The 22,899-nt window shown below is 32.9% G+C and overlaps 1 protein-coding gene and 1 pseudogene across 1 annotated transcript; one reads left to right on the plus strand and one right to left on the minus strand.

Moving 5' to 3' along the window:
- Positions 1 to 1,188: 1,188 nt before the first annotated feature.
- On the minus strand, positions 1,189 to 2,790 carry LOC147383081 (AT-hook motif nuclear-localized protein 20 pseudogene; annotated as a pseudogene).
- A 10,235-nt stretch (positions 2,791 to 13,025) lies between these two features.
- LBD16 (lateral organ boundaries-domain 16) lies at positions 13,026 to 14,405 on the plus strand. The gene is made up of 2 exons (XM_086428428.1): positions 13,026 to 13,537; positions 13,917 to 14,405. The coding sequence occupies exons 1-2, from the start codon at positions 13,256 to 13,258 to the stop codon at positions 14,235 to 14,237; spliced, it is 603 nt and encodes a 200-aa protein (XP_086284554.1). The 5' UTR covers positions 13,026 to 13,255; the 3' UTR covers positions 14,238 to 14,405.
- The last annotated feature ends 8,494 nt before the right edge of the window (positions 14,406 to 22,899 follow it).

Here is a 22,899-nt window from a genome sequence, read left to right on the forward strand (position 1 = left end):
AAAACAAAAAAACTTCACTTTATAATAAGAGGAAAATGAAATAGATGAATGAGTACATGGTTGAGTTTTGTATGATTAACGTGTGCCTTTAGGGCACACGTTAAGGTGCAATAAAGACACTTTGGAAATTGGATTCTGTATCAAAAATGCCCTTAAATTTTTTATTTATTTATCAAAGGTGTATTTATTGCATTTTAACGTTTGTCCTTAGGGCACATGTTAACAATACCAAGGAAAAAAAAATTGATGTGAGGGATAAGAACCTATGTGTCTTCTTCCCATATGGTGCCCTCCCGACAAAAGGGCCCATGCATCTTATTACTTCAAGGATGAATTATTTAAAAGATGGAGAAAAAAACAAAGGTGATTACTTTCTTCTTCAAACTACCCATTTTTTCCTCGACAAAGGCAATCTCGTGACATTGAAAGGTTGTATCCCAAAACTTAGATTCAACCCTTGTAGACATAAATGGAAATCTTCCCAGGAAAGACTTTAAGCTATCCATTTATTTCTCATACCCACCTCCTAAAATGACAATTCTAACCTTGAGGTTGTGCAAAATTTGAAGGTACTATATCATTTTACTATTCACATTTGACCAAATTAATGTTTCATGCAAACAATATAAAATTTTGGCCTTATTTATTAATTATTTTCATTCTAGGATGATCCCATTAAAAGAAATCCATGAAGAGAGCAACTACTTTGTATTAGTCCATATTTGGGTGTGTATTGCACATGGTTTTTAAACTCGGTATTTCGTCTCGTCTCGTTCAGCCCCGATATCGAGTCGTCTCAGACGAGTTTTCCGATATGATTGAGACGTCTCATCAAATCAATAAATTGCACTGTGACTCATAAATCTCGGTCAAAAAATGACTTTGTGAGTTGGTCACGTTCAGCTCTGATACTGAATTAACTCGGACGATAAGTCTCGGTCTCGGACGAGTTTAAAAACCATAGTATTGCACCCTCCTTACTTCAGTAAAATCTCAAAAGATGGTGAACAAGCAGCTAGTAAAACTCTTTCTGGTTGCTGCATGCTTTCAAAATTACCTTGAAACTTATATATGAAAAAAACAATAAAAAGAAGAAGAAGAAAAAGGGAAGAAACATATCAAGATTAAGCAATTCCTGCATAAATACAAGAAGTCTAACTCATCACATCTGATAAACTATACCCCATTCATAATAGATTAAAAAAAAAAAAACATAGAAATGAAAATGATCAGAGCTAAATTATTAGAAACAACTAAAAGTGAAACTAACCATCATGTGATTAAAAGCAAAAAAAAAAAGAAAAGAAAAAAAAAAGATGAAATTAAAGAAGTAAAATATACATCTAAACCGATAATTTCTCTTCTTCTTCTCCCATTCTATGTTCTTTCACTACTTCTTTAAGGGAAAATTTAAGAATCAATCTGTCTCTCTCTGTCTTGATTTGATTCTTCAATTATAAGGTGGTCGGGCACCAGCATGAGCCCAAGCATAAGGGTCGTTCAATTGTCCACCATTAGGAAGCAAGTTTGGTGGCAGATTATAAATTGGCATTGATGATGGATCGGGCAGCCCAAGATGTGGTTGTCCGATACCATCACCAATATCGGGCGGTGGGCTCCCTCCACCGCCCACCAGGTGTCCCTGTCCAGCACTCCCTGCATCATCATCATCCTCAACGGGCAGCCTCTCATATGCAGCATTGGCGAATGTTGCGGCAATCACCATAACTGGGCCCACAGCAGTAAGCGTGCCGACCACGCTACCTCCTACTACTTGACCCGGACCGGCCGCCAAGTAAACTGTCAATCCGGTTGAACCAGGCGGGGCCGGTCCAGGTAAAAATGAACCGGTTAAAGATAGTATTTCGAATCGGCCGTGTAGTGCAACCACCGCACCCGGGGCTGCTGGCTGTCGTAGTGTAACGTTGGCCACTGTGCCACTTCCACTAAGTACACAAACACCGCGCTGCCGCCTCCTAGCGAATTGGGCTACACTTTTGGCTACATCGGCCCCACCTGCCACTTCCATCACGTGGCTTCGGAGTGCGTTCGGGCTGTCCCGAGTCACAAAGATTGGTGGCTTTGGCTTGTTTTTTGAGCCAGCTGGCCGACCCCTCGGTCGACGGTTCCCAGCCTCAACTGCACCCTCTTTCGGTTCATCGCCGTTCTCTCTTTCATCGTCTTCGTTTCCTCCTCTACCGCCACTCATGCTGTTTTCGTTCATCGATATCTCTAGATCGTGCTTTCTCAAACCAGGAGAACTCTCTGCCGGTTCAACACCCGGCAGCCCTACTTGTCCGGTCCACCACCGATTCGCCAGTTTTGCAAATTAAAGAAACGCTTAGATCACGTCTACGGATACTATATATATAATTCCTTTCCTTCAGAGATCGACAACAAAACAGTAGCTCAAAAGGAACAAAACTATTGTAATAACAGAGAAAAAAGTGTAATTGGTAGTGGAATCAAAGTGAAGAAGAACAAACTAAGAAACAAAAGCAAGACCCTTTATAGAATCAAACACATAGAGAAGAATAAAACTCTTTAGCTAGTTTCTTTAATCACCAAGAGAACTCATAAAAGAAAGAAGAAGAAGAAGAAGAAGAAGACGAAGAGAATTTCTCTCTTTCTTCCTCAATTTTGGTGGGCTTTTGTTCCATGTTTTTTTTTTTTTTTTTCTCTGAAGTCTACTCTCTATGATCTATCCTTTTTAGGGGGTGTTGGAAATTAGGGTTTTGTGGGGCTATGTGAGTGTGGGCAGGTGGAGAGCACGTCGTTTTCTCGCTACCTGACATTTCAACGGATGACAGAGGAGGAGGAACGGGGGAAATTAAAAAGGGATTTTTTTTATTCATTTTTCATTTGCCTTCTTTTGTAATTATTAATATCTTACTTCTCCTCCCTAAAATAAATATTTTGACTCACCTCCTTGGAAGTTTTACTGAAAGAGACTTAGTTGCTAAGCATCTGTAAAGTCTTGAGTCGTGATGGGGGCAACAATGTCGACATCATCCTCATCTCTACTACGATCAATTTATTAACATGATGCTTTTTGATCCATCCAACATTCATCGTCATAAAACATTAGCACTTGGTCAAAATGGTCACGAACTGACATTATATATAAAAATTGTTAAAAAAAAAAAAAAAAACAACGACTAAATCTAAAAAATTTTATTCAATAGTTTTTAGTTATCATCATTTAAAAATTTTCTTTCATTTAATTGGTATACATATGTTATATAGCATCCGTGAAGTATACCTCCACTTTAACCATCTATAAATTATTCTATGGTGCATGGGCAAGATATTCCTCAATCTCTCCATCTTTATAGCTCTCAATTTAGATCCAAGAGAATAAAAACAAACAGAAAAAGAAAACAAAAAAACTTACTCAAATCCAATTGTTAAAAGTTTTTTTTTTTTCATTCCAAATGATAAAAATTGGATCACCAATGAGATTGATTTTTACGTACCTATATTATTAAAAAAGTCTATTTCATGGCACTTGGGTCCACAGCTCTCTACATCATGGTTTTTAAATTTGGTTTCACGTCTCGTCTCATCTAGGCCAGATACCAAGTTGTCTCAGACGAGTTTTCCGATATGTTTGAGACGTCTCGTGAGACAAATAAAAAAAAAATGTACGTGAGTCCTAAATCTTGATCAAAAAATGACTTTGTGAATTGGTCCCATTTAGCTACGATACAGAGTTAACACGGGCGATACGTCTTGATCTTGAACGAGTTTAAAATCCATGTTCTACATAAAGGTGGGTAAAGGTCAAAGGTTGCCAAATTAATACTCAAGCTTTTACCTATAGCTTGAAGATCATGAAGTTTATATATTTGAGAAAAAAAATCAAAGAACAAGTTGGAGATGATGGTATTTAGAGTGTTTTCTGTCAATTTCTCATCAAAAACCACGATCATGGGTGCATATTGTCAGTTTGAAAAAATAAGGGGTATCTCAAATATTCACCAAAACCCAGGGTATGTCAAAATTACCAAAAGAAAAAAAAGGATGATTAAGTTTTGCTCACTTCCGGAGGTTCTTTTCATTTTATATTTCTCCGTAACAACTTAATTCAAGGTCTCTCTTGCAAACACGTGGCAAATAATTGTGACATTTGACCCACCAACATCAAACCCTAACCACATGGGTTGTTTTCAGACATTTGATTTTAGAGTTTTTCTTGTGGGATCCTATATTGGAAAATGTCAACAGTCAACTGGTAGAATTCTCCAATCAAGTTGATATTTAATATTTTAAAAAAATGTGTGTCACATGGGGAGAGTGGAGTTGGGTAGCTAACCTCCTCCCTGGAGCATAGTTAGTAAATTCGCGATTGATTCACGAATTAGACATATATTACTCTTCCGAATCAGAACTGTCGTTGGATTCAAAGATTCAGATTAATTCGCGGATCTTTGAATCCCAACAACTAAATCACAATTTATACATATATTTCGTAAGTATTTTATTAAAATATATTTTATTTTCATATTCCCACTTCAAAACTCAAGACTCAAGAGAAGGGGAAAATCCTAAGTTGAAAATCGCTCCCACCGACTCATCGTGAAATTTACTCGTTGGCCATTCGTTGTTCGGTGAAATTTTCGTCTACTTTGTATTAATAACTTTTTAGAAACGACAATAATTTTTTTTTTTTTTAATTTAATTAGGTCTTGGGACATGATGATTTTGGCATTAATTAGTATATCATATTTGATACTTTTCATTTACATTGATTATTAGATGGATTAAAACTAAATCTTTAATTGCAAATATATATTTTATTAGATGAATGTGATTGTGGATTGTTTATTTGTTTACTTAAGATATTTTTAATTTAAATATTGATAATTTGATTAGTAGATTAGAATTATTAGGTCATATCATATGTTATATATATTCGAATTTTTAAAAATTTTAAAAATTGTTGGATCCAAATCATTCTTGAACTATTTTCGTATTGTATTTTTACCATCCTACATTTTTTTTCGCTGAATTTTCAAGCAAACCAATGCATCACTATTCCGAATGGTACCGATTATTTCCGTACCATTTTTTCCCTGTCCTCCAAATTGCTAACTATGCCCCGGAGTATAGGAATAAGACTCTCTATAAAGTATTGAAATTCTATTTTAATCCTACTAAGAATCATTAGCTCCACATAGATTTTTTTTCTTCTTTTGAGAGCTTATTGCCGCACCAACTTTTACTAACGCCACTCTAAATGTATGCTTAATTCTTTGATGATTAACATATAAATTGGTTCGGCACTAGAAAAAGTTGGTGTGGCAATGGAATCTCTCTTTCCTTTTTACCTAAGTTTCACTTAGTAAACAAGTGAAGAGAGTTCGATAGTTTATATCATGTGAAATTGCTACTTTTCACCTAATATTAATAATTATTGTTATTATTTAATACTCAAGTAATATTGCCTAAAGATGTCACTAATTAAAAGGATATATGTGAATGAACTATTTTAATGATACTATTTTTTAGACAGTTACTATTGCCACACCAACTTTTACTAACACCATACCAATTGTGTGTAATTCTTTGATAATTTACATAAGAATTAATGTGAATTTAGTAAAAGTTGGTGTGGCAATAGCAGTTCTCCATGTTTATTACAAATAAAATTTTAAAGTAAAACTCATAAACTTTCGAAAAATAAGAAGATTTCTTCCATGAGAGTTTAATGGGAGATATGGTCAGGGCGGAGCTAGTAAGGAGCTGGTGGGGGCAATTGCCCCCACAGAATTTTTAGACACCCCTATATTTTCAACTAATTACATGCCCCATTTGTCCTCACTCCCTCACCTCTCTCCCCATTTGCCCCCACACCCTCATCTACCTCAAATTTTTGTCCCGCACACCCTCACCTCCCTCCAATCATATTTTCCAGCATAAATAATTTTCCCACCATTCAAGTTCTTCAACTATATAACTACCCATAGTTTGCCCCCACTACAAGAAAATCCTGGCTCCGCCACTGGTCATATGGTTGATTATAGATTTAAGTACCGTGATTTAAAAATAAGATTAATAATTTACGGATGTTTGAGACTTTGAGTTGTCTATGTCAAGTTTTGAAATTTGTCGAGTTGACTCGACTTAATTGGATTTTGAGGTGACACGATCTCAAAATTTGATGATATTAACTCACCGGGTCAACTCATTGATTCTATCGAGTCAGTTAAAAAAAAATAGAGCCTAGTAAAAAAACTTGACCGTGGCTACATTTAGTATAATTTTTAGAGAAAAAAAACGAAGAGAAATATTATTGTTTATTTTAAATCAAGAAAATTATTTAATTTTTAATAAATTTAAAAAATTATTATTTGACTCATCCAAGTCAACTCACAAGTCATCAACTTGACCATCTTAATAATCATTCGAGTTGAGTCAAAAAAATTAAATTTTAAAAGTATGGTCTTTATACAACAATCCAATATATATATATATATATATATATATATATATATATATATATAAAAGCTTTATCCAAACAACAATTTTCACATTAGTTGATATAGCATACGGGCTTGTTTGAAAAGAGTTGACAAAAAATTTCGTCCATAAAATGTGTGGACACATTACATTTATAATTGTATATTAGAGCAATATTGATCCACTTAAGAGAATAAAATGATTGCGACATAATTTGGAGATTTGATCATCAGCAGTTGGTCCATTTTCAATCATTTTCATAGAAATCATTTGGTTAATGTTACGACACTTAATATATTATATCTTTCAATCTAGACAATCAAGATTTGTGGCTAGTAATGAAGTTCACAAAGGTTACAACACTTAATATATTATATCTTTCTATCTAGACAATCGAAATTTGTGGTTAGTAATGAAGTTCACAAAGGTAAGTTCACAAAGGTGAGTCTCAAATCCAGTTCGTGGTATCACAACGTGAAAATTTTTTATATTCGACGACCTAAGACTATTTAATTTCATAAAATTCGACAGACTAAGAAGTCAAAATTTTCATTGTCAATTCGATGGATCAAGATAACTCTAGACTGTTGAAATTCAGTTTCTGCGGTTCGTGGGCCCAACGAATTTTTCTGCTTTTACGTGTCTCAAACTCACAGACTCTAACCAACTTAGTGAGTCGGTATCTTTATTTTGGATTGATTATAGGATCGATCCATGTGTTTTTTTATCTAATGATATTGCTTACTTTTTTTTAACTAATAAAGTTATTTGAATGATTATATTACTTTTAGATACATCATGTCAGTTTCACACTATAAATTATAAAGTTTCAAAAGGCATTACAGGAAAATATAAAATTTTCCTGATATAGAAATAATTCCATAAAACTTATAAAAGTTCCCTGGATAATAGTAACTCATAATGAGTAGATATGAAAGAGAAAATAAAGTAGAAAAAACACCTTAGAGTGAGTGACCCGCACATTGATCTCAAGTTTTCTCTTTATAGGGTAACTAGAAGGTGGCACGTGGAAAGGCAGATGTATCAAAAGGGTTTTTTTTTTAAACTTAAAATATTGATTAAATTTTTTTTTAGATTAAATAGTAAAATAAGATATTTTTGTAATTTTGAAAATCAAAGCAATGTACTTTTAGAGTTGTGGGTGGTAATTTTCTTGTCTTTTTTTACTAAAATGATGTTGATTATATTAAATTTAAATATAAAAGTGAGGGTAATTATGACCATAATTATGACCACTCAAATTTTGGTGTTGAACCACTTCGACTCCGCATTCTCTCATCATGACCCTTTGAGACATTTGGCTATCTTTAATGATGGACTTTGATGCCCCTTTGAAAAAAAATTTGGGTCAAGTCCATTTTCGAAAGGATTTTGGGGCTTTCGGACTCAATCTAGAAAAAATAGATGTCTACAACCCTAATAAGGAAATTACAATTGATAGTGCTAACTTTGTTAAAAAATCATTTTGGAGCCCATTCAGTCACACCACAAGATAAGGACACGCGTCCTTCTTAATCCATTGGGCTCAATCCGAATATTAGACACTTCCAACGAAGTCTAAAGATTACATGGGTCAGGTAATATGGCGTCAGTCAAGTGAACTATCAAACTCAAAGAATCACATAGTTTGTCAAGAAATCAAATCACCAGAACCAAAATATAAAAAAATTAAAAAAATTAAAAAAATAGGGCTTGGAGGTTAGTAAGTCCAATCAGCTGAGTGAGCATTTTAGAGCAAAGTTTTGATTAGCTTGATAGTAAACTTCAAGCAAAATAAGACAAGAAATTTATGGTGATCAGACCTCGATCACACGAAAAATCTTCGTATTAAATGCGATATCTGTGAGTAATTATCAGAATAGTGTCGACAATGGCGTTTTTTGACTTGCCAACCATCAAACAATGAAATCAAATCAACTCAGCAATGAATGTATTGAAATACTACTAATCAAACTTAAGTATTAACATTCATGATGCATGGGGGCACAACAACCAAAGATAAAGTCGGCAGCCCCCGTCTGCTTCAGACCCCACGTAGCAAGAATCAGGAGCCGTAGTATGATGACACATGTCCCAAACTAGGGATTATAAAAAAAAAACCCCTCTTAAAGTCTGAGGAGAGTGTTTAAAAAAATCACTTTCTTCGACATGCAAAAATAGAGAGCACTCTGCAACTCACAATTCACTATCTTTCACATCTCCAACCTCCTTCATTTCTTTTATTTTCCATATTAGATAGACACCACATTAGGGCTTCATTTTTCAATCTTAAAAGAATCAGAGTCCACCTTGTCAATAACATCCAAGGAGAGGGGTCGGGAGATCAAGAGTCCAAAAGAGAAGAGTTGGAGGATCGTAAACCAATTGATTTGTTTGAAAATTTGGACATCTTGAAGAATGGAAGCCCTAAAATACTATTGAAAACTAGAAATTTTGACAAGAAAATTCATGAACCAAAGCCCACAAATTTTAGAAATCACATTTTGATGGCTCATGACTGTTGAAATTTTTTATGTTTCTCAATTCGATGCCTTAAAAGACACCAAATTTCTCTCATCATCCACGGTTCCGATCTATTGAAAAAAAAATTTGACAATGAAAAACTCGACGTCTTGGTCTATCAAATTTTGAATGTGTTCATGTATCTCATTTATCATTTGCATTGACTACATGCTCCCCCACCCTCTCTAAAGCAAAAAAAAAAAAATGATTTATGTGTCCATGTAAAGTAGCTTTCCTTATTTAATATAATTATTTTTTTACATATAATTCAAATTTCTAGTGTTATTGACCATTCATGCAAGATGACACAACTTTGACGTGGTACTCGTTTATCATGGGGTGAAATATAGTTCTTGAGTAATACTGTACGATAAAATACCTTCACGAGTTTGTCATGTTTCTTTTAAGCTGGTAATGATCATAGGGAAGGCATGAGAGGTATCTCATTCAATTTGCTGCCACAAGAAACTCGTTTCTTTCCCATGCAATCAGTAGCATTTGTAAGGTAAAACAAATTATAAGTCATAGGCGCTAAACAGTAATATAATTCATTTTCTAATTAGGGATATTGTATGGTGATCATGGTTTTAAAACTCGTCCAAGACCACGACGTATCACCCGAGTTAACTCGGTATCGGAGCTGAACGAGACCAACTCACAAGTTACTTTTTTGATTGAGATTTAATACCTCACGTTCAATTTTTTTATTTTTTAAACAAGACGTCTCAAACGTATGGGAAAACTCGTCCGAGACGAGACATGAAACCGAGTTTTAAAACCATGATGGTGATGGGACTAAATTTAAAAGAATACATTGTAACATTCTAAACTCTTAAAGGTTTTAGTTGTAAATAATTTATCGAGCTTGTTGACATTTACAAGAATTAATATATAAAAAATATTATGGAATGAATTATTAATTAATTAAATCAAGATTTGATCTCAATCTAGTGAGAATAAGAAGGCTACCTAGCTCGATCAACCTTTATTTTTTTTGCAATCATACCCAAAGACAAGATAGTCATGTTTTCATCTCAATTATTCTTAAAATAAGATATCGAGATCAGAGCGTAAATTGGAACTGAATTGTTCAAATTTGTTTACAGATCTGTAACCAATATTATTTTGCGCTGAGTTTAATGAAATATGAAGTAAAAAAATCTAAAATGAAGAAGGAAATTACTTAACCCAAGAAAAGTGGAGTAGAAGTGATGAAGAAGCAACAATAGGCTCAATCGAAGCCGATGATCCTTAAAAAGGATAAATGGCCCATTCAGGCCATTGGGTGCATGATCACGAAGGATTTCGTAGCTTAGGGGATTGGATATTAATCACATATTCAAAAAAGCTCTTTGAGCTAACAAGAATTTGATCACTTGGATCATGATCAGTTGTTGATCTCAATCTTTGGGCTCATTTTGGGCCTAGTGCCTTCTGATTTGATTTGAAAATGGGCTGATAGTTTGATTGCAATGATTTGGACTTTGATATCTTATATTGAGCTATGGTATTGAAAATGGGCTGATATTTTGACTGTAATGATTTGGGCTTTTTTTATAAATAAATCCAACAAAAAATTATTGAAGCCCAATAGAAGAAATAAACTTTTACTTTAGTAGATTCTCTTCAACCTCTCCACACCATAGAACACCAGAAAACAGATTGACACGTGGCACACTTTTGGGTCCTCTGACCTACACAAACAAAGATCAGTAGTCCTGATTAGTGATTTCTAACCGTTTGATTGAACTATTGATTGGAACCTTCCATGGGCTTGAAGGGATTGTAACAATAACACTCACTTTCCTGGTCTGGCCAACAACAGGATTAGAGACAATGGGACAGCAATGATTCTTTGCATCAAGGACACGTTGATGGTTGTGATAATGTGTGATGTAGGCATTATTATTATTGTTAGAACTAGTGGGCCCAAATTAATAATTTAATAATTCTTCATTGGGCCCATTACTTCTTTCTCTCGTTTGTCTTATCTGTAGTCCTGGTCCTACTCATTAAAATACTCTTTATTAGTTAATTATCATTAATTAGCCAACAACCAAAATCATGGTCAAGTTGTGAATCATCCATCACATTGGCTAGTTTGATATTTTTAAAATATGGGTCAAATTAAATTATTTCAATTTTTAATAATTATAATATCAATTGTTTGTTTATATATAAATATAAATTTGTGATTTAACATCTTCTAATCTATTTATAACAAGAAAACTTATATTTATTTATATACAAATAATTTTAAACTAAGTTAAATGGTTGGTCTTGTTTGAGATGTACGGTTACACACCTGGGCGATTGGGTAAATTGAAGGGTACCCACCTTCAATCCGAGCTTGAGCTTTTAAATTTAGGTTGAGCTCGGGTTAACCCAAGTTACTTATTTTTGGATGGGTTGGGTGGGTTTGGCTCGTTGAACAAGTATAATTTTGTTTTGAATAACAAATAATTTTTATATTTATAAATAATAATTAAAAGTGTTCTAAAAATTGAATCCATTGAGAATAATGTTGATCTAGTTAAAAATATAATTGAATTATGTAAAAAAAAAATTAGTTTTTACATGACTAATGGTCCATTAATCGTTGAACCTAGAGAACAAACGATTTTATGAATCGATTTAAAATACAAAATTTTGAGAGAAAAAAATCTACTTCGAGATAAGATTTTACCAAGACAATTAATTAATGATTTCTACTTGAAAATTCTGTAACAATCTAATCATATTGGTAGAATTGAACTATTAAAAAGGAGGTACTTAAGGAAAAAAGAAAATACTTAATCTCAATGTTATTTAGTCCAATGGCCTTATTGATAACTTATTGAAAAAATAATGAAAATTTGACTCACCTACACTTTGAACAATAGAAGAAAATAGGCAAGAATAACATATTAGCAAAAATCAAAAGCTTGGTTGTTTCACTAGTAAATTAGTCAGATTTTTTTTGTTTTTTGAAATTCTATAACAAAAGCAAATCGATTAACTGCCAATGTTGCAAGATTTTGATTAGTCGTTGGTTTTGTTCTTAAAGCATTAGCTCGACCCGATTATCCTAGTTATGGAGTTGGAATTTTCCCACCCAAAGCAAAATGATTAAGAACTAATTAAACATCATCATCGAATGATTAAGATTCTTATTAATTCCTCCATTTAATTTTATCTAGAACTATATACTTCTTTATCAAATCAAGAATTTTATTAGGGGATAATGAAAATTTTAAACCAATTATGCAATCCAAGTCAATCTTCTTCCTTTAATTAGGCTCGGAGCCTATAACGTAATATAAGCGAGACCACAAAAACTGTCGAAGTATGAGCATAGGCTCTACGACTCTATCACGTTCAATCTCGCCTTAAAATGCTATTTTATATCATTTTAAGAAGATCATGTTAAATTATAAAATTACTTAAAATTTTTTAAGGAACCCTTTACATTGGATTACAAGTGGCATTTTCAAGGAGATATTCTATAATTCGACAGAAATATAAAGGTGTGAAATAAATTCAAACTCAAAGTTTTGCGGGACTTGTTGATCTAAGGTTCATATGGACCCCGTGTTGAACAATGAAGTAGAATAATCAGATCTGTAACAGTACCCTAAACTATCAAAGTTTGATCATGGCCGTTAATTTAGTGGACTTGACAAGGCAAAGGTTGTCCCCCAATCTAACGACTAAAAATGTACCAAAAAATAAAGATTTGAAGTGCACATTGTTTTCATGGCCATCTGATTCAATTTCCAAGCCTCATTAAAAGCAAAGCGTGCACTTCTGTCTTGGGTTAGTCATCCACGATTTTCTGAGCTTTATTTAATATTACAACATTAAAATACTCATAAACAAACAACGAAAATAATAATAAAATAAAATAAAAAATCTCTAAATAAATTTTAAAAAATTGGTAAAATTTAACCTACACGTGTCAGTAAAATAACAAGAGAAAGCAAACTGATGGTATCAGTCATCAAGTGCGGCGATCGGTGGAAAAATTCAAAGATTTAATATTAAAAAAATGAAAAATAAAAAAACCCATAGAACCATAAGGCCCCTTTCATCTTGAATTTTCATTAATAAATGTACCCTTTAAACCCTACACTCAAACCTTCTATGTCCCCCATTCAATCCCTTATAAGGACCTCTTGGTCTCCATTGACATCAAACAAACCCACTTGTTTTGGTGCCCTTGGTCAACTTTTTAGTACAATTTCTGTGTGATCTTCTCTCTAGAGACCTATCTTTCTCTCTTATTAGCTATATGGCTTCTGGAACTGGTTCTCCTTGTGGGGCATGCAAATTTCTTCGGAGAAAATGTGCTTCGGATTGTATATTTGCTCCATACTTCTCTTCGGAGCAAGGTTCAGCTCAATTCGCGGCGATTCATAAGGTGTTTGGTGCTAGCAATGTTTCGAAAATGTTGTTGCATATGCCAATAGCCGATCGATGTGAAGCAGTTGTCACTATTGCTTATGAAGCTCAAGCTAGAATCAAAGATCCTGTCTATGGTTGTGTGGCACATATTTTTGCTCTTCAACAACAGGTGATGCCCCTAGTTGTTTTTGTTCTAATTAAGTGGACTATATATGGGTCTCAATCCCAAGATTGATTCTCTCTCTCTCTCTCTTAATTAGAACTTACGCTAAATTAAAAGAAACTTGCATTAATTGGGAGAGAGAAGACCCAAAAAAATGTGAATTGATGTCAAGAGAGCAGATACGAGGACAATTTGCAATAATATGTGACATGACTTTAGACATAATTGAATGGAAGAAGAAGATTTGTTCACCCATGACGGATTTTTGGGATGGGATGGGACTTAGATGACGATGATGTAAAAAAGCTTATGTTTCATCTTTAAGTTTAAAGATATAATAGAGTTAGTTATATTTTCTAAGAATTTTGTTTATTTCTTGGCATAGGTTGCTAGCTTGCAAGCTCAACTGATGCAAGTGAAGGCTCAATTGGCAAACGACCTCGTTGATCATTCCCAGTCTTTAGAGAACCATTGGATGGGAAACATCATAGGTGGAACTCAACACCAACCGACTTATCCAACATATATGCATTCGATCTCCCCTCAAAGCTCTCTCGACTCTGGTGATAGCAACAATGGTGGAATTACAATGCAAGAGATACACACCAGAGATGATCTTCCATTCCAACCGTTTACAAAGAAAAGATTGTCACACAATGACTTGGGAGAACTTCAAGCTCTCGCTCTTAGGATGATGAGGGAGTGACTCATCTTCTTCTCTTAATTAGATAAATTATCTATGCTCTATGATGTAAATACAAAGAAAAACTAAGAATAAATTGGTAAGCCTAATGTGGTATTTGCCTTCTCTTAAACCCCCAAATCAATGCAAATTAGTTAAAAGTGTTTCTCCTTCATTTTGGTCATTTTGAATTATTATGCTTGTTGAACTACCAAATTCAATGTCACCAAGGTACTTTTTACATCAAAATAGAACCTAGAAGAATCATGTAAGCAAAATATGGAAGCTTTTGGACACTTTGTTGTTATTTTCCACACTAGTTACTTTATGTTCTAAAGATGTTATTTTAGAAGGTAACCCTAATTAGATTAAAGAATTATGATGTTGAAAGGTACCCAATCCCGATGGGCGTTAACTCGTGCGGCTCACAGTGTTCTTGAATTAAAATTTATGTGGCAATTCCAAGGTTAATATTATCTTTAATATGAAAAAAAAAACTTGACCAAGATATTGGACTCCCAACATCTCTTGATAAATGATGCTTTAGTGCTATAAACATGATAGGATTATACCCTAATTTAAAACAAAAATCTTTCCCCCACATTGGGACTTTGAATCTTCATTGGACCACTTTATGTCTTAAAAGTAGGTCTATATATGCCTAACATGGATAATTTTCCAAATACAAATACAACTATCCTATGATCATGTCTGCAAATAGCTAGACAATATGTTCTCTTGATTGGAAGCATAGGACAACATCAATGGTTAGAAGTCTTTGCAACCTTCTTCCTCCATCCAACTTAGGCCTTTGTTCAATTACTTTCCACCTTCCTTTATGGAATAGAATCTACCATTAGCTTCAATAGTTGGTCTATGTGCCTTGGTAGTTTAATGTTCATTCACAATTATAATTGTAATCTTTGTTTAAAAAATTGCAACTGTTTTCAAGTGAGAAATAGCCTAATTTGACTAATTAATTACTAGAATGATAAATTTAACGGAGATGATGAGGATGTTGAGATAAATGAGTGAAACGATATTAGAATCTAGTACATCCCATTGAATCTAGTAGGTGTTCTGATAAATGAAAGTCATTTGAGATGTTTAGATGCACAATGAAAGTAGAGGACATCATTCTTAAGAAGAGAAGGTTTGGAGCATACATAAGGATTTAAATGTTAGAAGAGAGACATATGGTAATGATGTAGATTGACTAAACAAATTAAGTATATGGTTCAAGTAAAACTGAACAATAACCAAATGGTCGGGACATGTCATTGTGAGCGATGATGATGATCGTAATTCGCAATTCTTATGGAGATTTTAGGAACCAATGTAACTTAAATGTTGTTAGCGAATCCATACTGTTTGAACGAGAGAAGGGTGAGTATTGTTGACACAAATCCATTTTTTATTTGTTTTAAATAATGCCTCTCTACTGTATTAAATAAGCACAACAATACTCTAATTTGGCTAAAAATCTGCATGATTTCAATTTGCATATATAGGACAAATGATCCACTTACCATGTCTTTATTATTATCATGAGAGAAGGCCGAATGAGTATCGTTGATCCAAAACTAATTGGCTAATTTTAAAAATTATAAAAGTACCCTTTCATTACATATTACTATAATGAGAGATCGATGAGTATTGTTGATGGAAATCCGCATTAGTTTGTTTTCTAAATTTTCAAAATACCCTTGCATGACGTTAAATTACACAACACATTATTTGATCATTATTTTGATTAGGTGAAGAACTAATATGGTGTTCTATTGCTTGGTAACAACAAAATTGATTACTAGTAAGCTACACTCATATATATATATATATATATATACACAAAGGAATAATTTATCAACATGTCTAGTCAATGGGATGGGATGATTCAGCAACAATAACTGAATCAAGTTTATCCAATTGGTTTATCGTCTATTTTATTGCCCTCAAATCTTGACCTTTCGAAAAAAAAATTCGAGAATTCATTGAATGTGTAAAGAACTATGTTGTACGTAACTACGACGTGGAGCAAGGACAAGAACATCAAAGACACAAAATTCTAAGGTATCTTGGGTATAGTATGAATGATCTCTAGAAGATGCGACCGACACAAATGTATATAATTTTATTAGTAAAAGCTGATATAATGAAATTAGATTTTAAGAGATTCATTTATGTTTAAATCAAAGACACTTTTTCCCATTAAATGGATTTGGTAACGTAATTCATATTTCATCATTTGATTATGTCATCAACTATATCTTCAGTAGCAGTAAAGACACGTTTCTGACATCTCTTTTTTACTATCTCCATCAATGTCATTTTTCATTTTCCTAAACTTATCTTTTGTTATTGCTCTTCTTTTCTCATGTCCAAACTAACTTATGCGGATTTCTATTTTTTATTTACTATTAAAGCTACTAATAGATTTTCTCAAATGTGATTATTTCAACAAAAGATATGAGTTATAACTAGGAGAGATTTTGATATTCAGATTTGATTAGTATGAAAATTTATTATGTTTCCAATAAATCTAGTTAACTAAATTGAAAAATTACATGATATAATATATTAAACTCAATCTTTAATATCTAAATACAATGTATTGTACATTTGGAAATAATGTCAGTGTAATGTGTTTATTGTTGAAAGAAGTACCATAATAGGACATGCATCTTGACCACGACGTTTGTCTAATAGACTAAGAAGAAATTACCTAAATGCCCTCATCTTCTTTCTTTAGCCAAAAACCTTCTATATTTCTTCTTCAAATCTGCCATCTTCACCCTCTTCTTGGGTAAAAAGTTTACGCTCATGTATCTTCAACCTCTAAATTTTATCTACTTTAACTTTCAAGCTCAAGTTAAATAATACCAAAGAAAATTGGGGAAAGGGGTGCTGCTTGTAAGACAACTTTGTTTCATGAAAATAAATCAATAGGGCCAATGCATTCTTAATTTTTTGTTAGTTAGGATGCGATGTTAAACTTCTTTTTAAAGAAATTTACGAAAACGTGATCAACTTTTGACGAAATTACGATTTCAATTTTACTGTTCATTTTAATTCCCAAAACGTGAACGATGACGATCTCTATGATTTTAAAGATAATTTCATTGGTTTAAAGTGACAATCTCACAGGTTCACTAAAAGTAGCCAGATCCTCACTATATAAACCACCGAGATTGTCGTGTTGGGGGAAAAAAACCAGTGAGATTGTCACTTTAAACCTACGATCTTGTCACTTAATAAACTTGCAATCTCACACATTCACATTTTGGGAATTAAAATGAACACTTAGCCGGAATGGAAATTTTTTCATATTTGGCTCACGAAATGGTAATTCACCCAATCTTTGGTCCATATGACACCTCAGGCCTTTAGAGTTGATTGTGAAAAACAAATTCCAATATATTTTTTTGTATGATCTAATTAGACTTAAAAAAATGAATGGTCACTAAACTCCCAAATTTAAAATCTAAAATCAATCAATAAAAATATCTTCTTCTTTTTTAAAATTTCTTTCTTTAATTTTTAAAGGTCTTAAAATTGTATTCTCTACATTCCTATGATTCTGGATCATGTTTTTGGAGTATCAGGTAGACATGCAGTCTATATAGATAGATGTTAGTTTAGTTTAATATATTAGATTTGTAAACAGAAATTAAACCCGTGACCTTATAGTTACAATGCAAAATGTCAAAAATTGACTTATATGTGGAAATAATAATTGAAACACTACCCTCAATGGACCCATTATTATTATTATTATTATTTAAACTTAGGCTTAGACCCATTAATGAAAAGTCTCAATATAATATTTAATTATTTAATCATGCTTATACACATTAATTAAAAGTACTTTAAATAATCTTATTAAATATGAGATGACTTAGAAAACCCCCACTATTGATGAAATAAGAACAAAGTAAAGGAAAGAATACAAAAGAAAGAAGTTACTTTATGAAAAAACAGTTCAAAAAGATCAAGAAAGGTTTCTTTAAGTCTTCATTAAAGTTCTTTTTCTCCATTTTAATATAGTAAGTGAGTCGGTGTGTTTTTATTTGATATATATATTTAAAATTAAAAAAATATAAAAATAAAAGAAACGGTTCTATTGTGTAGAAAAGCATGAAGGGTTGCGTCTGTTTCCAAGGTTTGAAAAAAAAAAAAAAATTTGGAACGTTTATCCATGCACGCGGCGCAAGCAATCTAAGCCGTCCATTTGTAGCTGGTTTCAGACTATTGGGTTGTCTTTATGTGTAACGAACACCACTTCTTTATTCTGTAAAAAGTTGAGAATATCGGCTGCCGCACCATTAGTCTTTTGGGGCTCGTTAGAAATCATCATCTCTATTTGACACGTAAACACGGAAATATTTTTGTATCGAATCTTTATGTTGTTTATTGTTTAATGGAGTGATAGGCTGTTAAGTGATTGGTCAAAGGTTTGACTTCTATTCAAAGAGATTTGATTCATTGTAATTTGTATATTGTTCCTTAGTATCTCGGTGGTAGAGTGGTCAACTGTAAGCTGATTGGTGGTGATTTTGAATCTTCAATTTTATGAGTTGAGATTAGGGTCTCAATGGGTACCCATTTACCCGAATCGAAATTAAAAATTAAATCTCAATTCTAATTCTCTTTTTATTGGAATTAATTAGAGTCAGGTCTAATATGAAACTAAATCAATAGAAATTTAAATCATTAATTAAATTCTATTCAATGAGTATTTGGAATCGATTTATTTTTTACATTATAAGTGATTTAAAGTTTTCCTATATTTTAAAATTAACATATATATTATATTAAGTTCTTCAATTTTTTCATTTAAACTAAAAGAATGGAGCTTGAAATGACTAATGTCTTCTTAAAGTTTATTACTTGTAAAGAATATGATTTTTAATTTTTGAAAAAAGTCATTTAAATTATATTTTTTATGGAATAAATTAATTATTAAGTTCATACTTTGTAGATAATATGTTATTTTTAGAAGGATTTTTTTAATAATGATTTGAATTTTTTTTTTTTTCCATTCGATTCTTGAGAACTGGAACCAAATGGGTATTTGTGATTTTTGACGATTCCAATAACACTTATTTTAAAATTGGAATCGAAACCAACAATAAGAATCAGAATAAAAAAAATATAGTGATTATAGTTCTAACTTTCCTAAGAACCGAATCAGACTGATCCATTGACACTTACGATAATAGTAAAAGATCTTATATGGTGAATTCATAAATACATAACTCTTCATAACTCTTCAATCTTCATAGAATAGAATAGAGAAATCATAATCATTTATGTAATTGATCTAGATTAAAATTTTCTTTAATTAAAAAGAAAATGGGGGGGGGGGGGTTTGGGTTTGGATATTGTGGGAGAGTATCATGTACATACAAGTATATATATGCACTCTTTGGGAGGATTTGTGATCGGGCTTTAGTTGTAAGATTAGAAAATAATAATGATCTTTCTGATGCCTCCCTCTAAGATACACCAAACCCTACACCCCCATCATAGAACCGTTTATCATTTGCCCATAAATCTTTTTCTAGTGCAGCTCGAGACAAATGATCTAATGTTTTGTGATGGGGGCGTATGTCAGAGGGGGGGGGGCGGATTATCATCACGACTCATTAGAAAAACATGATCTACCCATTTAAGAAGGGTTGAAACATGTGACCTCTTTGGATTTCATGTTCTCCTTCTTTTGGAGTTAGGTTACTAGTCTTTGAGAAATTTTCTTGCTTACAGAAAAGTGAATTGGGGATTTCACATAATCTCAGATGATCACTTGCACAAAGCTTAATGAGGGTAGTTTTGTAATTTAGGAATGCCTTCAATAATACATGTGGATTCATATGATTTGTAAATCCGAGATTCTGTGAAATTTTAAATTCATCCATGGGCTTTTTGTGAATAATAACTTATAAAAGAAAAGAAATTGAGATATTCCCTCCAAAACCCCTCCCTCACACTTATTTTATTTTTTATTTTTTTGATAACTAGTATCCCCGAAGATAGTGGACCGGGCCTTTATCTGGGTTTTACCCAGTCCATAAACCATGGTCTTATCCAAGGACTAGTCCCGGGGCACGTGCAAAGCCGATATATTATTTCCCTTATTTGTTGACGTATTTTGGATTTTTTACTTCTCATTTTCTCCATGTACATCTAAGCTTCTATTGTAAATAGATTTCTTTGCTAAGTAAGCAAAGAGATATTTGTTCTAGTGTAAAATATGTGCAAAAGATTGTCAAAAAGGAAAAAATCCTTATTTTCATAGCATTTTCTTTCTCTAGTTGAAAATGAGTGGATTTTTTTTAGAGAACTTCTATTTCCACACCAACTTTTTCTAACACCGCCTTAAGATGTGTGTGAATTGGAGTGGCATTAGCAAAAGTTGGTGTGGCAGTAAAATCTCTATTATTATTATTATTATTATTATTATTATTATTACATCGTAGGATTTCCTCCACACCTTGGTGTGGGTTTTTTTTTTAATCTCTCGTGAGAAAATGACGTGGCCTTATTCATCTAATGAGAGGGGATATCTTCACATTTTAGGAAACAAAAATCATATTTCGAAGAGTTTTGCACCAGTTGTCTAATTGCGGGCTTGATCTGATGCATCTACTTGTGGTATTTCTGTCCTTGTTCAATAATCGTACCAAGATTAAAAAAAAAAAATTAGGATCAGAAGGAACACCTACAGTGATCACCATGCTTGTTTCAATCCTCAGGTTTAGACCACCCATAACTCAGTTGGTTTGACACATTGAATAGCAACCTTGAGTGAGCTCATGGGTTCAAGTCCAGGTTACCCATAAAAAATAAAGTTTGTTTCAATTTTCTGTTGCTTTTTTATGAAATGGCACGAGGAGCTAGTGCTTGCTATCATGGTTTTAATACTAGTTTTGACATCTTGTATCGTCCATGAATGAGATCAAATCGTCTTGGACGAGTTTTCGGATACATTTGAGTCATCTCATTCAACAATAAGAAAAATAAACCATGGTTTTAAATCTCGCCCAATACGTTTGACTTATCTATCTGTCTCGTTGGTGAATGATACCAAGACATATTAGATGAGTTGTCTTGGTCTCGTGCCACATTTAAAACCATGCTTGCTATTTGAGAATTAAGAACCTTCTGGACTTTGACATGAAGACCAACCAATGGATGTGCTAAGGTTGGGCTTAATTACTATAACCACAAAGTAAGCTTCATGTTGGCCTAGTTGTTCCAAGTTGTTCAAATCGAGCTCTCCAAATATCGGTTCCCAAGTCGTTGACCAATATGGATATGGTTGGGCTTGGGCTTAGTTATTTTTAAATCTATTTTGGCCCATTATTAGTAATTTCCCTTAAAAAGAAGTTTCAATTTAAAAAATTAAGTCCCATGGAACATAGCCATCCACACTGTAAATCTTTTGCATTTCTAGACTTCACTCCCATTTTGACCTTGTTATTTCCTACATCAGATTGTTACAATTGTTTTAGATGCCTATGTGCCACGGGCATATTCTTTCGAAGCAAAGTTGTGCAATGTTTGGGTTGATAGCCCGTAAGCAAACCTGTTAAAAATATCTCACACACACAAAATGTAACTAGTAATATAAGAGAACGGAGGCAACATGAGACAAAGTCCGGAGACAACTTTCATGATATAGTAAGCAATTACACGGAGTAACACATTGCAAAAACAAATAAATGTGTTACAAATCATATATTACTCGTGAATTTAGTTTGTTTTTAGTTTTTTATTTCAATTTTCCAAAGTTTTCAAGTCCCATAAATCTTGAGTTATGTTTGATTGCAGGGACTTTGATTTTCAAAGGCATTGAAATTCCCTGGAAAAAATTATCTTGGGAAAATGGATTCCACCATTTCATTTCACCTGAGAAAATATCAAAATAATAATAAAATCAAGAAAATTAAAGAATAGAAATAAGAGTAAACTTGTCACCTTGTAATGTGTTTTAGTTGTATTTTTAATTATAAAATCATAGATACAACTCTTGCATGTTACACGTACAATATTGTAGTGGATTGGAAAATTTCGAGCCCAATCCTACCTCTGTGGGCTCAAAATGATCAAGATCCTGAAACTTGTTTTTTAGGACGACTAAGATGAGTGGGCCCATGGGCCGAATGTCACAGCTATACAGTGTAAATTGGCTTGGCGTGCTATTGACATCCACTTTTTTGATCGCCACACACTCACTTAAACGTTAAATTTTAATAATGTGTAAGTACGTAAATACTCTTTTAGATTTTTATTTTATTTTATGTTTTATCGCATACACTTACTGAACAAACACAACTTTTCCCTTCTACAGATTCGAAGCATATTAAATCCTATCAAAGTTCAATTGAATCCACATAATCAAACGATTTTTTTTCAGAGATTCATCAAAAGATCGTATTCTGATCAATTTGTGGGGGACATTATTCACTTAAATCTGATTTTAATCATTGTTTTTGTATAATTAAGCATTTTGATAAATGAAAGTGAGTTTCTATCATTTATTTTCATCGTCGTTTCTTATTAGAATTGTTTTTAATCGTTTTACAAATGAGCCAGGTGAAAAATCGATTTTATCTTTATTTTTTGCATCGATTTTTTTTTTCCAAATATTGTAGTACATTTGGTAAATTAGGATCGAACTCATCAA

This window comes from Akebia trifoliata, chromosome 16 (genome assembly GCF_017979445.1).
Source record: "Akebia trifoliata isolate Shusen 1 chromosome 16, ASM1797944v1, whole genome shotgun sequence".
NCBI classification, from domain to species: Eukaryota; Viridiplantae; Streptophyta; class Magnoliopsida; order Ranunculales; family Lardizabalaceae; genus Akebia; species Akebia trifoliata.

Bases quoted from the DNA above. Each gene is read 5' to 3' on its own strand.
- LBD16 (XM_086428428.1), top strand. From the start codon at position 13,256: ATGGCTTCTGGAACTGGTTCTCCTTGTGGGGCATGCAAATTTCTTCGG. The intron at 13,538-13,916 runs GTGATGCCCCTA...TTCTTGGCATAG, and splicing joins TTTTTGCTCTTCAACAACAG to GTTGCTAGCTTGCAAGCTCA.